The 13,506-nt window shown below is 48.3% G+C and overlaps 1 protein-coding gene across 1 annotated transcript in view; it reads left to right on the forward strand.

Moving 5' to 3' along the window:
• Window positions 1-2,259: 2,259 nt before the first annotated feature.
• CLYBL (citramalyl-CoA lyase) overlaps window positions 2,260-13,506 on the forward strand; it is a 178,768-nt gene continuing 167,521 nt past the window's right edge. The window contains exon 1 of the mRNA XM_054182875.1: window positions 2,260-2,341. Within this exon, the coding sequence (XP_054038850.1) occupies window positions 2,283-2,341 (59 nt within the window). The 5' untranslated portion in view covers window positions 2,260-2,282. The remainder of the gene's footprint in view (window positions 2,342-13,506) is intronic.

The raw sequence follows: 13,506 nt of genomic DNA on the forward strand, positions 1-13,506 counted from the left end.
AAAACACTCGACTTTGTCATCACTGGACTCTAGCTCTATAGAATCGAAACATTCCCTAATGTACAGAGCCACACCCCAGCCTCTCCTTCGTTGCCTGTCCCTTCTGAAGAGCTTATAGCCTTTCATCGCAGCATTCCAGTCGTGACAGTCATCCCACCATGTTTCCATGATGGCGACTACATCATAGCTGTCCTGCTGCACAACGGCTTCCAGCTCATCCTGTTTGTTGTCCATGCTACGTGCATTTGTGTAGATGCACTTGAGCTGGGCTACTGATTTCACCCCATCCTTGGCCCTTTGTCCCTAGGCTCATTACTAGGGAAAGGACAAAATTATATGGCAAAACTGAACGACACCAGAAAATAAAAAAGCTTTTCCATGAGGACCTGAGCTTGATTTGCATGGATCAAGCCCGGGCCTTCCGAGGAGCTGGGGCGTTGGTTTGCGGTTTTATTATACTTCTGTTTTTATAAAACTGTTGAAACCGAGTGTCTCGGGGATCTCTCCCTCATGGTCAGACTTGGTCCAAAACGGGCAACATTTTTCAGCAGCTGTGGGAGGATAGGGATGGGAGATGACGGGACAGACCGGTGGCACAATCCAAGTTCCTGTCCTTCAGAAAGGACCTGGCTGGAATATCCACATTGTTGGAGGAGCTTGCTGGGATTATGCTTTGTGGCCACTCCAGCACATTCGAGCAGCACAGCAAGGAAAAATATGTTCTCAGTCTAACTGTGGACTGAAGAAGATGGGCAGAAGCCCTGCCCCATTTTAAGGACCCTTTCCTTTTTTATTTAGTTTCTCTCCAGCCCCCTCCCCTGCTACTTCTTATGTTACCTTTGGTCTTGACTCTTGTCCTGGTTTGAGCGACACGGGACTAATTTCTCTTCTAATGCTTGGGAAAACTGCACTTTCAGAAGACTCCAGTGTCTGAATTGGTGAAAATATTTACTTTATAGCCAGCTGTGGTATGTGGGATTCAAGGTCTCAGTGTTTTTGAGCTCACCAGGTACAGAGACGAGGAGCAGCGAGACCTGGGCACTTGGCCCAAGCTGGCCAACAGGATTACTTCATACCATGAACATTCAACATAAATTAGAAAGTTTGCTGAGCAGTTCTCTCTCTGTCTTGATGATGGTGGTCCAGAGAACGTCTTGCCCCGGTGCCAGACCCCTGATCCCTTCCCTTCCTCCCAAAGCCATAGTGCTCACACTGTCTGACATTTGCTGTCCCCTGCTGGGAGTGCACAGCTTCCTGCTGACAGCATTGGCTGAGTGTAATCCTTGTGTATTTTATATTGGTATCAGGATCAATATTGGTTCTTTAACATTATTAATGTTAATTTTTTAGTCTTATTCTATCAAATCTGTTTATATTTCCACCCTCATGTTTCCTTGTTTGTCCCTGATTCCTCTTCCCATGTTGGGAGGGGTCATCGGGTGATAGAATAATTGTCTAAACGACAATAAATTGTTGTGGGTTTCTCAAACCATAACAACTCGTTAACCTCCTCTTGAAAGAACGAGCTATTTCCCTTCCTGGCACTTATTTCCACACAGAGATGCACAGAGCAGAAGCATACCCAGCCAGAACCAGCCCCTGAAGCTGGAGACACCTGTGCCAAAACCCTCTGCTGCAGCAGCGGGCCTGGCCCACCGCTAAGGTTGAGCATTTCCCCAGGTATGTGCCGACTCCGGCAGCCTCACACCAAACACATCCCAGCGGAGTAAGTTTTGCCACGCCTCTGTGCCGTACCAATGCGTACACCAGCACCCGGCCGGCTGAAGTTGCGCTACCACAACGGCTGTCCCGGGAAGGGGAACAGGCGACACCGGCGGGGGTGATTTTGGCCGAGGAGCCGCCGACGCCCCCACACGCACCGTCCCGGACGGGTTTCAGGCAGGCTGAGGCAGCCAAGCCCAGGCCCGCTGGCCCGGTGGGGCCTGGCGGAGGAGCGGCGCCCGCCCCGGGGCAGCGGGGGAAGGGAACGGACACCCGGACCGAGGCCTCCCCGCCCGGGACAACGGACGCCCAACGGCTGTCCCCGGGCACGCGCCCCACCTAACGGCCGGTAACGGCAGCGGGGGACGCGCGCCCGTCCCCTCCGCTGACGCAACGCTCCTCCCCCCGCCCCGCCCGGCTCGGGCACGTGGCGGGCGTGGCGCGGGGCACGCCTCCTTCCCCCCCTTCTGACCAATCAGCAGGGCGGGAAGGAGGGGCGCGGCGGCGGGGAACGCGCTAGCCAATGGGCTGCGGCGGTGGGCGGGGCCGAGGCGACGATCATGGCGGCGGCGGCGTGGATCTCCTGGCGGGCTGGGCTGCGCCTGGGGAGGCGGAGACTGTGAGTGACGCCAGTGCCGCGCGGGGGGGGGGGGGGACAGGGGCGGGACCAACAGACCCCCGGCGCCGCCCCTGCCCCCCCCCCTCCGCCCCGCTGGTAACGGCGCTCGGAGGGTCTCACGCTCCCCCGCCCTTCCCCGGGCCGCGGGGGGGTGGCGGGGAGGAGCCCCGCAGGCGGAGCGGCGGAGCTGGGGTGGGCCCGGCGGGAGGGGCTGAGGGGGCCGGGCCGGGCCGGGCCCGCGCGCCTATGCCGTACGCCAGCGCCGGGGGGAAGCGGCGGCTGCCGGGGTCGGCCGCTGCTGCGCCGGGCAGCAGCCCGGGGAGCCTCGGAAGGGCGAGCACCGGCCTTTCCTCCCCGCCTTCGGGCAGCCCCCGCCCGGTGCCTCCCCGTGAGGGGCGCTGGCGGCGGCCGCGCTCGGGCACGCGAGGAACGTGAAAATAGAAATGAGTTTCTCCCAGTTTACCCCAAAATTGCCCTTGGCCGGTTGCCGGCTTTGGTACAGCTGCTGCACCAGGGGGGATCAGAAGAGTGCAGCCCAGAAGGTCAACTGTGTCCTGGGCTGCATCAAAGGCACCGTGGCCAGCAGGGCGAGGGAGGGGATTCTGCCCCTCTGCGCCGCTCTAGTGAGACTCCACCTGGAGTACTGCGTCCAGCTCTGGAGTCCTCAGCACAGGAAGGACATGGACCTGTTGGAGCGGGTCCAGAGGAGGGCCATGGAGATGATCAGAGGGCTGGAGAACCTCTCCTGTGAGGACAGGCTGAGAGAGCTGGGGTTGTTCAGCCTGGAGAAGAGAAGGCTCTGGGGAGACCTTATAGCGGCCTTCCAGTACCTAAAGGGGGCTTATAAGAAAGATGGGGATAGACTTTTCCTCAGGGCCTGTTACAGTAGGACAAGGGGTAACAGATTTAAACGGAAAGATTTAGGTTAGATATTAAGAAGAAATTCTTTACTGTGAGGGTCTTGAGGCAGTGGAACAGGTTGCGCAGAGAAGTTGTGGCTGCCCCATGCCTGGAAGTGTTCAAGGCCAGGCTGGATGGGGCTTTGAGCAGCCTGGTCTAGTGGGAGGTGTCCCTGCCCATGGCAGGGGGTTTGGAACTAGATGATCTTTGAGGTCCCTTCCAACCCAAACCATTCTCTGATTCTGTGACCTGGGTCTTTCCAATGCCTGCACTGAACCCCTGACTGAGCAGGCTCCTCATGGCCCCCATGCCCCATCTCCTGCAGGGGGAAATTGGGGCAGGGGGGCAAGGGGTGCTGGATCCACACCGTGGGCCTTCCTTTCTTCAAGGGAATACTGTGTTGCCTCCTCCATTGATAAACCACCCTGGATGGAGCCGAGCAGTGGAGCTAAGCATGGGTCATGATGTGGGCAGAAGTGGGGCCATCAGCAGTCCCATCACCATCCCTTGTCCTGGGCTTGGGGAGGCCCTTGTGAGTCCAGAGGGGTGTTGTGTCCCCATACCCCTGCTGTGGGAGGGTTATGTAGGCGACGTGCATGCACTTGTAAAGGGACGAAGATCACCAGGCGCTTTCCCACCGGTGGCCAAATAGTTGTCAGGGCATGGACTTTGGGTGGGGTGCTAGGAAAGGCTCCGCTGAACATACTCAATACCCATGCAGGCCAGTTTGCAGGATCAGGCTCTGAGTGACGTAGGCTATGTAAGATGAGGGCTCCACCACACCTTTCTTCTGGAGATCTGGGTGGTTTTGATGCCTGGCTTTCCGCCTGCAGGTATGTGCTCGCATATTACCCGTGGGCAGAGAATTACTTCTGCCAGATGGTTGATTGTTGAGTCTGTGCTGAATTAAGGGAGGTTTTCAAGCAAATTTTTTTAGTAATGATATTAGGCAGGCAGTCAAGTGTTAATTCATTTTAATATTTAAAGCTTTAAATTCTTGCAGTCTCTGCTGAGACCATGATACTGTAAATATTTTATAGTTGGCTGACAAGAGTATGCAGTTGGTAATAACTGTAACATAGTTGTTACTGTGAACACGCAATATTGGTGCTGGTGTTCTAGGGGAACCTCAGGGACAGCTGGACTGGTTTGTGCTGTGCTAGAGGCAGTGTGAAGAGCTCATAAAATTCACGTCAGTCTTTCTTGCCCACGGTAACACTGTCCTGCATAGCACTCAGGGTCATTTTTCCAGCCTACCTCCTTCAGCTTACTTTTACAGCCTGTTTCTGGAGAAAATGCACACATATACATGCCTTCCCCCCAACCCCACCCCCACCTTATCTCCATATTGGTGCAGAATCACAAATGCTATGGTATTTCTGGTCATGAGGAATTTCGAATATTTATACTGTGGGGAGAAGAGGAGTCTATACAGCATGACAGCAATCAGATGATCACATTTATATGTGCATAGAAGCCTTCAGAGCTGGGAGAGAAGGCTGACCACATGCCTGCGGTGAGGCTGCTCTCTTCCAGCCATGGTCAGATGGGGCTTCCTTGGCTGGTGCTGCCATGGGATGGGACGTGGCCGCCGAATACCGCAGCCCGCTCGCTTGACTCCCAGGAGATGTGACGGCCTCCCTGCAGTGGGAACTGTCTGCCCCTTGTCATCAGTGCTGCTGTGGAGCCTGAGAGGCCATCACACAGGTGGAGACTGCAGAATTTGGGGCATCAAAGCGATCACAGACCACATCCGGTTGAGGCATGAGGAGCCCTTGCTCACCTTGGAACTGGGCAGCCGTGTAGCTGGGTGCAGTGGGGAGGGAAAATACAGGGATGACTTCAGATGTCACTAATGGATGCATGTGTTGGTCGGATTTAATTAGCAGCTCCCAGGTCTGTTGCAGGAGTTGACAGGTCCTGCTGGGGTCCGGACCCTGATGCCTGGGTCCCAAAGTGCTTGTTGCCATGCTGTTGGGCTGGGACCCTAATTATAGCAGGTACCTCCGATGCGGTGTGGCTGCCTTTCCAGCTGCTGACATCTTCTCCTCATGAGGACGTTGCTGCCCCTGCGAAGCCGCTGTGCAGTGCTGCCGTGAGAATGTGGATGGAGTATTTGTGTTGTTAGCAAGCAGGCGAAACCTACAGTATCCAGAGCTGGTTTTGCTCACTTGTGACATTCCAGAGCCTTTTGGGCTTTTGCTGCCTGGGAAAAATTTTTGTCTTGTTGGAAAAAGTTCAAAAGAACTCCTTCCAGCTGTTTTTTAATAACAAATACAACTGTTCTTTCTGTTGTTGTTGCTCTTAAGAGCTTCAAATGTTCTTTTAAAGACAATGTTGCAGTAAAGCATCGATGATAAAAACTTTCTTGATGACAGATCTTTATGAAGGGCCCTTTGCTTGATGTTTTTAGTGTGAGAGAAGAGCACAGCACGTGTAAGCATGATCACCTGTGTGCCCTCAGCTACCCAAGTGCTTCATGCAAGTATGAGGGATTTTTTTATGTGTATTTCTTTTCCATGGTGTATTCCAGCAGAGGTATACCCACATGCCCACACCAAATCAATCAAAAGCAGCATTGTTAAGCTCACGTCTCAGCGGAGTGCTGCAGAGTACAGAATATACCATGTGGGCACGTAGAGCCTGTCGTGCCAAAGGTGCAGACACCAGCACGTCTGCTATGAACACAAGAGCTTGAGAAGAGCTGCCGGCAGAGTGCTGCTTCTTGTGGCTCTGTCACCAAAATGGGCACACCAGATTTTCGTGGTGTGGTGAGGCCTGACGAACCTCTGCACAGGAGATAATACAGAATCAGTAATAACCCTGTATCAGATCTTCAGGGACTGCGCCTATGTCGTCTAAAATTTCTAGCATTAGGAGTTTCTTCTCTTGTCTCTGATTGCCATCTTCCCTCCCAGGACTCCACTGCTGCTCCGTCGTGTTTCAGGCTCCGAGTTTGTGTCCACTTGGCAAATTAGTGATGATGATGTTTTTCATGGATCGGACACTGGAGGGTGCTAATGCAATGAGAGCTGAAATTGTTCTTGCAAATTAAAGGGCTCCTCTTTGTTAGTTGTGAAATAGTTTCATTCTTTGTTGCAACGTTTAAATGGATAGACATGAATCGTGGTCCTTAGCAGTAGCTTATCCTGCTCGGTGCGTGTAGAGCTATAACCAAGAATATCAATAAAGTGTTAACTCCATGAGGGATTTCTTTCCTGAACCTCTAACAAAAAAAATCACTCATTTTATGTTCTACACATTTTTAAGCGTGTCTTTTGAGATTATGGCCTCAGGGTGAAATTTATTTGAAAGTGTGACTTTCTAGTGATAAAGCCACTTTACCTGGCAGAACTGTTGAGCCGTATCTGCAGAATCTGCTTTTCTACAAGGTCACTTTGGTTCGCCTAAACCAATGTTGTGTTGCTGGCAAGGTGAGAACCTGATAGTGGGGAGGGAGGGGACACCTTGAGCACTACTAATCAAGTCCCTGGCGTTGCAATCCTCTCGCTGGGGCTGTACCTGGTGGAGCCTCAGCTTACCTTGCAACCACCATCACCAGGCCACGCGTGAGGGAGTGTGGACGATGGGAGCCTTTCGTCAGCCGCTGCTGCTAGGTCAAGTGAAGCATGTGATGAAGCTGAACTTTAGCTCTGGTATTTCAAATTCACTCAAACGTTGTTGGCAGGTTAAAGTCATGTTGGGAGGCCTTATGCCAAAGGAGGTATTACCTGTCTTAAAGCTGCTTCAGCTTTCTGCTGAACAGGGTCTCCACTCGCCTCTGCCCTTGGCAGAAAGACACGGGGCCGACATAAGCTCCCCGTTGTGCACTCTGGCAACTCCATACTCGGCATTAAGGACTGTGAAACTACTGCCTGAGCCAGTCCTCGTCCTGGCAGCCGTAGAGGTATGATGCTGGCTAATTAATGCTAATGAGAAGCAGGGTGCAAAGCCGAGCGTGTCCAGCTAATCACTGCTGGCACCTCAACTAGTCTGCTTAAAGCTAACACGGTTCTGGACAGTCCTGCCCAGTCCTGTATGTGCCTTTACAGACCTGTTAGCCAAATGAAAGCTGGTATTCATAAAATGTGTGAGCAGAACAGAACTGGGTATGAATATGCTTTCCTTAGAAGTCTTTCTCATTTGGTACAAGCAGCAAATGAGTTACTCCTCTGTCTCATTCCCTTTTGCAAATGAACTGGGCTGTCCCCTCCTGGAAAAACATCATTACTGTGCTGTATTGGTTTGTTCTCTCCCAGGTGTTGCCATTTGCTTACATAGGGCTGGTTTAGTTTTTTTCTTTTAAAAATACACATCATTTTTGTCCAAATTCCCTCTTGAACAGAAGATGCGTATAAGCACAGAGAAAGAGCCCGTGGATAAGGAAACCAGAACCCATTGCTGTCCTGTTCTGGCATCGGGTGAGATCTGCTGCTCACCTCACAAATGGATGTACGGCTAGTTTCACAGCAAAGCTGCTTGGCACTTTGTTGGAAGCAACAGAAACGTAGCCAGCTGAAAGTTTACACTTCTTCTGCAAAAAGTTTTAGTAGCTTGCCAGAATTGGGTCATAAGGGGATGTGAAACGAAAAGCTTTTAAAATCACTGTAATAACTAAAGGTACTGAAGACAGTCCGCTTAAGAGGAGACAATTTAGCCTAAGCACAAGAAAAAAGATCTGATTGACCATGTTCATCTTGTTTACCAGCTTTTAAGAGAAGACCGCTTCTTCCATCACACCTCCATGCTTACGAGCAGGGAGCCAGGTTACACCTCCTGGCGTCATTTCAAGAACCATCATGCTAGGTCTGGTGCCAAAAGGATTTGCAGTTGTGCATTTTATGTAGGCAGTGTCCTAATTTATCCCGGGAGACCTTTCCCTGGGAGAGAGGGTTAACGGACCTTCCACCAAACCTGCATGATCACATTGAGTTTAAATGCCGCCAACTGTGGGATGTCATCTTTGAGGCCCAGCATCACCCCTGGTCCTTGGCCCTGCATGGGGAAGGAGCATGCTTGTTCCCTTGGGGGGTGCTGGGTGCCTTCCAGCATTGAGCCTTCATACACCTGTGCAGCTTTTCTTGCCTACTCATAAAAGCTGGGTGAATGGGCTCTGGGGTTTTCATGCCTTTCTGGGAGATCGGGCTGCTGTACTTGAAGCCTCTTCTCTTATGAGTCATTCTGGCAGGTAAAAGCCCCTTGATGCTAGGAGCTTTGTAGGGTTTCTGCTGATGAACTGGTTGTCTTTTGAATCCCCAGTGTGGTGTTCGCTCCCATTCTCCGCGGGTCAGGTGAGCTCCCAGTGGTGGTCTCTCCTGGATCCCTTTCTCACGCCTCCCTGAGTTCCAAACCCCCTCATCTGGAGAGAGGAAATAAGACATTCACCCTTCCTTTGTCAGCTGGGCTGCCTATGGAGATATTTCTTCAGCCGCTGCCCTTTTCATGCTTCCCTCTTCTGCCCCGCAAGGCTGTGGAGCACAGTAGGTCTGCAGAACTTCGACTGCAAGTGGGTCTGGAGGTCAGTTGTGTGGTTACCGAGCCCCACGGGTGTTGAACAAGTCTCCTTCGTAATTGTTCCCTTATTTTCTTGTCAGTGCTATATTTACCTCTCAGTCTCCCTGTGCCCTTTAAATCTCCAAGCGTCACTGGCGTAAATAGGATTTGCCTGTCCCCGTGAAACAGGCATCGGGGTGGCTGCCTGCCTTGCCTTCTCCAGCCCTTTGCGGGCCGGGGTTGACTTGTTGTCACGGGCTGAGCAGGCAAACCTGCTTTCTTCTCTGCCATTTTAATTAAAAATGGTTGGCATCAGGGGCTCTGCAGCGATGAAAGGGAAATGATGAAACTTTGAAGAATTTGGGGCATAAAGTTGATCTCTAAATTTTAATGTACTCATTGCACTTAAACAGTTGATACATTTTATTATTGAGCTTTCAGGTGACCTAATTTCCCTTAGTACTGTACATTTAGCTTTATACATCTGCACCTAATTTGTAAAAAAGGACTTAATGAGAAACTTCAAACAGTTTAAATGTCAATTACAAAGAAAGCGAGGTTTTAAAGTTCCAGTAATCTGTCCATATTGGTCATCGAAACATGATCCCAGGTGGACGTTAATTCAAGACAGATGGCATTCCAAAGGCACAATTACAAAGAGCTTATATATTTTCAACACTAACAAGCTGTCACGCTATGTTGTAGCTACACTTCCAATACTGTATAACCACAATTGCTGCTTTATCTGCTGCGGACTCAGTAATAAAGGGGTTTGATTCCCCACTCTTGATATTGTCAGTGGGATTTTTGGGGGTTGAAGTGGAGAGTGGGGTTAGTTGGTGTGAATATCTTTCACTTGCTCAATCTGTTGGGGAGTGGGGGGTTGTTTGTTATGGTTTTTTTTAAGTTGGTGAAATGCTTTTCAAAGAAAGGAGAGAAAATATTGAATATGGGCATAATAAGACTAGCTCATCACAGAATTACTTCTATTTCCTGGCAACATTAATTAACGTTAGTCTTATCAGCTGCTAGGCAATAGCTATGATGATTTGTTAAAATGCCCAACATCCTGGATGTTTTCAGTTAAAAAGCCATCTGAAAGCCTTTGGAGTAACGCACGTGTTACTTGGAAGACTGAAGTCCAAGGGATTGATAGTGTCTCGACTTGCGGTGGTGTAAATGGGCAGCAGCTCGGCTGCAGCCAGGCAGGAGCGCTGCACCCCATGCGAAAGGCAGTTTGAATTATTTTTAGGTTTCTGAAAGTCTTCTTAGGCCCAGAGGCAGAAGTGGAGAGGCTGGAGAAAGCAGGGTCAAAGTAGAACTTCCATTAGAGAGAAGCATCAGTGTGTGATCTAGTTGAAGATGTCCCTGCTTATTGCAGGGGTGATGGACTAGATGACCTTTAAAGGTCCCTTCCAACCCAAACTATTGTATGATTCTGTGTGGTAGGTGTCAAGGTTTGTTGTCAAGGACGATGTTTGATATCTAGTTAGTAGTTGAGGTGGGCAGTGATCTGCATAACCGAACAATGAAAGATAATTGGGCAAAATTTCCACTGATTTTTTGTTTGTTTCTTGAAACCAGGTCACAATAAAGCAAGACTAACACAGCTATGACTTGACAATGTTTTAATAGGCTTTAAAAATTCTGTGCTGTTAGGAGCAAGATTAATGATGCTCCCTAGGAAGGTTTTTAAGCTCCTATGGACACGTGTATCCTCTAAAGAGATACTGAGAATGAAGAGCTTATATTTCTGCTAATTTATCTACCTTTCACTGGAAAGTGGAGAAGAAAGCAGAAAGGCTAAGATGCTTCATACTTGGAAAGTGGGAATGAAATGGTGAGGTTATGCTCTTTAATTTTTGTTTTTTGTTAATGAATGTTGTAAATGTGTTCTTTGAAAGCATCTTACCTGGCTTCCTTTTTGGAGGAGATGCAAGTCCTATTTGAAATATACAGGTTGCCAACAAGCGAATTGGACTCCTGAGCCACGCTTGAAACAAAATGCCAATTTTACCTACAGTTTTACTAGGTTTCCTGGTTTATGCAGTGGCATTTGAATGGCCTCTAGTAATTGTTTTTAGCAGAAAAAAAAATTCAAACAAAAATTAAAAACACAACCCAAAGCTCATTAGCACTGTATTTGGCATGCCATGAATCGTTAAATCTTTATATAAATACAGAAGTAATTTGTAACAAACAAAATGCTTTCTTTTCCTGGAAAGACTTTCTTTTGGATTTTTATTCGGACTGATGAGGTACAGTATGTTTTCCAAACATCGGATGTTATTACCAGAATAGGGGAGAAACCAATTCATGTTTTAATTAAATATTATGTATTATTCTTGAGTGTCAGGTATACTTAGTGGTGATAAGTGAATAAAATTAGTTGGAAAACAAAAGACAATAAATAAATGCTTACATAGGGTTTTTTAACCTAAATCTTTTTCACCTAAATTTGATGCTAGTGTGTGTTGCTCTCAAGTGGTCTCCCCTCGTATTTTCCCAGTGCTTATCGGGGTAACATACTGCAGTCTTTTTGTTTAGATCAGGCTTCGACTGTGAGAGTTAACTAATTGTTCGAGCCCAAGTGGGAGACTTTCTTGCACCTGGAAAATTAGGAGAGCAAAAGCAAGAGACATGTCCGCATCCTTTCCCTGGTGGTTCTTCACCTGCGAATTTGAACTGCAGCGGTAATAAAAGTTTTGTGGACCTCATTTTATGTGAGATCATTAAGCGACAGGAGAATTCGGGACTAGCTGCCCTTCATAATTCAGGACACTGAAAGGTGCCATTTATAAGCTCAAAGTGCCTGCAGGAAGGCAAAACAGGCTTGTAAAACCCGCACTCCGAACCCTGAAAGGGAACCGGTTTGTACTGCTGCCTGCAGCCTTGGAGTGGCAAAATTGCAAAGGTGGTGGGGACTGGGTTTAAAAAAATGGAAAAACACCTGCCTCTAAACGTTGATGTAATAGCCTGCTTTTTCACACTTCTTGTGTTGATATCTCTTTTGTCCAAAAAAACACCAAAACGTCCTGGTAAATGATCCCAGTAAAATCCTTATCAGTTGTAGCGCCCAGCTGTTGGGCTTATCATCTTTCCTGCTACAGCCTGCTCTTTTGCTGAGCTGCTAATTTGGCTATAAAATAGGTTTATCCTGACTTTTTAGTAATATTTTGCAACCGGTAACCTTTGCCCATTATGTGGGCCAGGCGTTTTTTGAGAAGGAGTAGCAGCCTGCACAGCACTTGAAATGAAGAGAGGTCTTCAATAGAGTGGGTGATAAGCCAGCATACCCAGTCTTCATAAAACTGACTGTTATGGCTCTAAACAGGCAATGTAGTCTGCGAAATACAGAATACGCTGCAGCTTTATGGACCTAGAAAGCCTGAAAGGCACTAGAGCGGCAGCCTAAGGAAACATTGAGTCCAGTGTATATTCTCAGAGGAGGTACTGCTTTCCCTACGTGCTCCCCTGTTACCCCTCAAATGAGAGTTAGAGCAATCTATTTTAAGTTTATGACCAAAAAGCAGCAATTGCTGCCTAGAAATGAGGCATCTGTATCTGTAATCTTAAATGGCTGGGGCTGAACTCTTCTAGTCTGGCCAACGTAAGCCAACTCTTCACGGCCTCATTAACACCCTATGACTGAAGTTCCTTGAGTGCCAATTTGCACCATCAGAGCCTAAGTTCTAGTGAAGACAAGAACTGGTGGCATGTCAGGTCTGCCTGCAGTGCCTTTGCTTTATTAATTCAATACCTGCATCTTTATGCATGTTGGTTTCAGCAGCAACTGGCTATATGGCACAGTACCCAAACTGTCATCTCTCCACGCGTCAATCACGTAGGAGCCAGGGAAGCGGCTGTGCTTCAGAAGTGTATTGCTATTATTCCATTTTCTGATGCTGCTTTTGTTGCCCAGATTGACGTGCTCGGGGCCCCAGCCAGTGCACTGAGTTTAGTATGACCCCAGGGCCTTCGCAGAGTCGACTGCAGGACTCAAACCTTTATATCCACTATTAAAAGGCACTTATGTGACTGTTTATGTTAGAGCCAGGTGCTTTGTTGCCTGTGGACATGCTGTAACTTGAAAAAAATTATTTATTTTTTTTCTTTATGGTCAAAATGTGATAAACATACTTACCTGAGTACCTTACTCTTTACAAATGGTCTGGCTGCCTTCAGCAGACCGCTTGGATTTCTGTGGGAGGATGGGAGTCAGGGTTTTCCAGCTCTCTGTAGGGATGTATTTGTGGTAGCATTTCTGCTGCTCCTGTATTTTCTTTGTGAAGGACATACAATTTCTAGATGGCGTGTTGTCAATGTATTTTTAATGACATTTTTTGTGGTACTTTTCATTTAAGTTCTCTAATTTGCAGTGCATTTCTGATTTTTGTGGGTCCATTTATTTAGGCTTTATATATGAATGCATGCTTTGCAGGCTTATTGCATTAAACGTTTGCTTATTTTTTGTTAAATCTGTAGCAATACTAAAGCACCGAAGGGGTTTTGGGTTGGGTCAGTACCAAATAGTGACTTCAGCATACTGGAACTATAAAATCCGTTTTCTTACTAACTGTTTCTTTGAGAGGCTGATAGATGTGAAAACCATTTAACAGTTGGGGTTTTCTTCCTTTCCTGTTAAACTAAGCTACTGAGGAAATCTTCCTACTGCTACACGCTGCAATATGTCAGAAACACCATTATATTATAGTTGCATCATTATCTAAAGGAAAAATTGAGTGTGGGTTTGAAGTCGACAAGTGATGAAA

Source organism: Rissa tridactyla, chromosome 1, assembly GCF_028500815.1.
Source record: "Rissa tridactyla isolate bRisTri1 chromosome 1, bRisTri1.patW.cur.20221130, whole genome shotgun sequence".
In the NCBI taxonomy this organism is placed as follows: domain Eukaryota; kingdom Metazoa; phylum Chordata; class Aves; order Charadriiformes; family Laridae; genus Rissa; species Rissa tridactyla.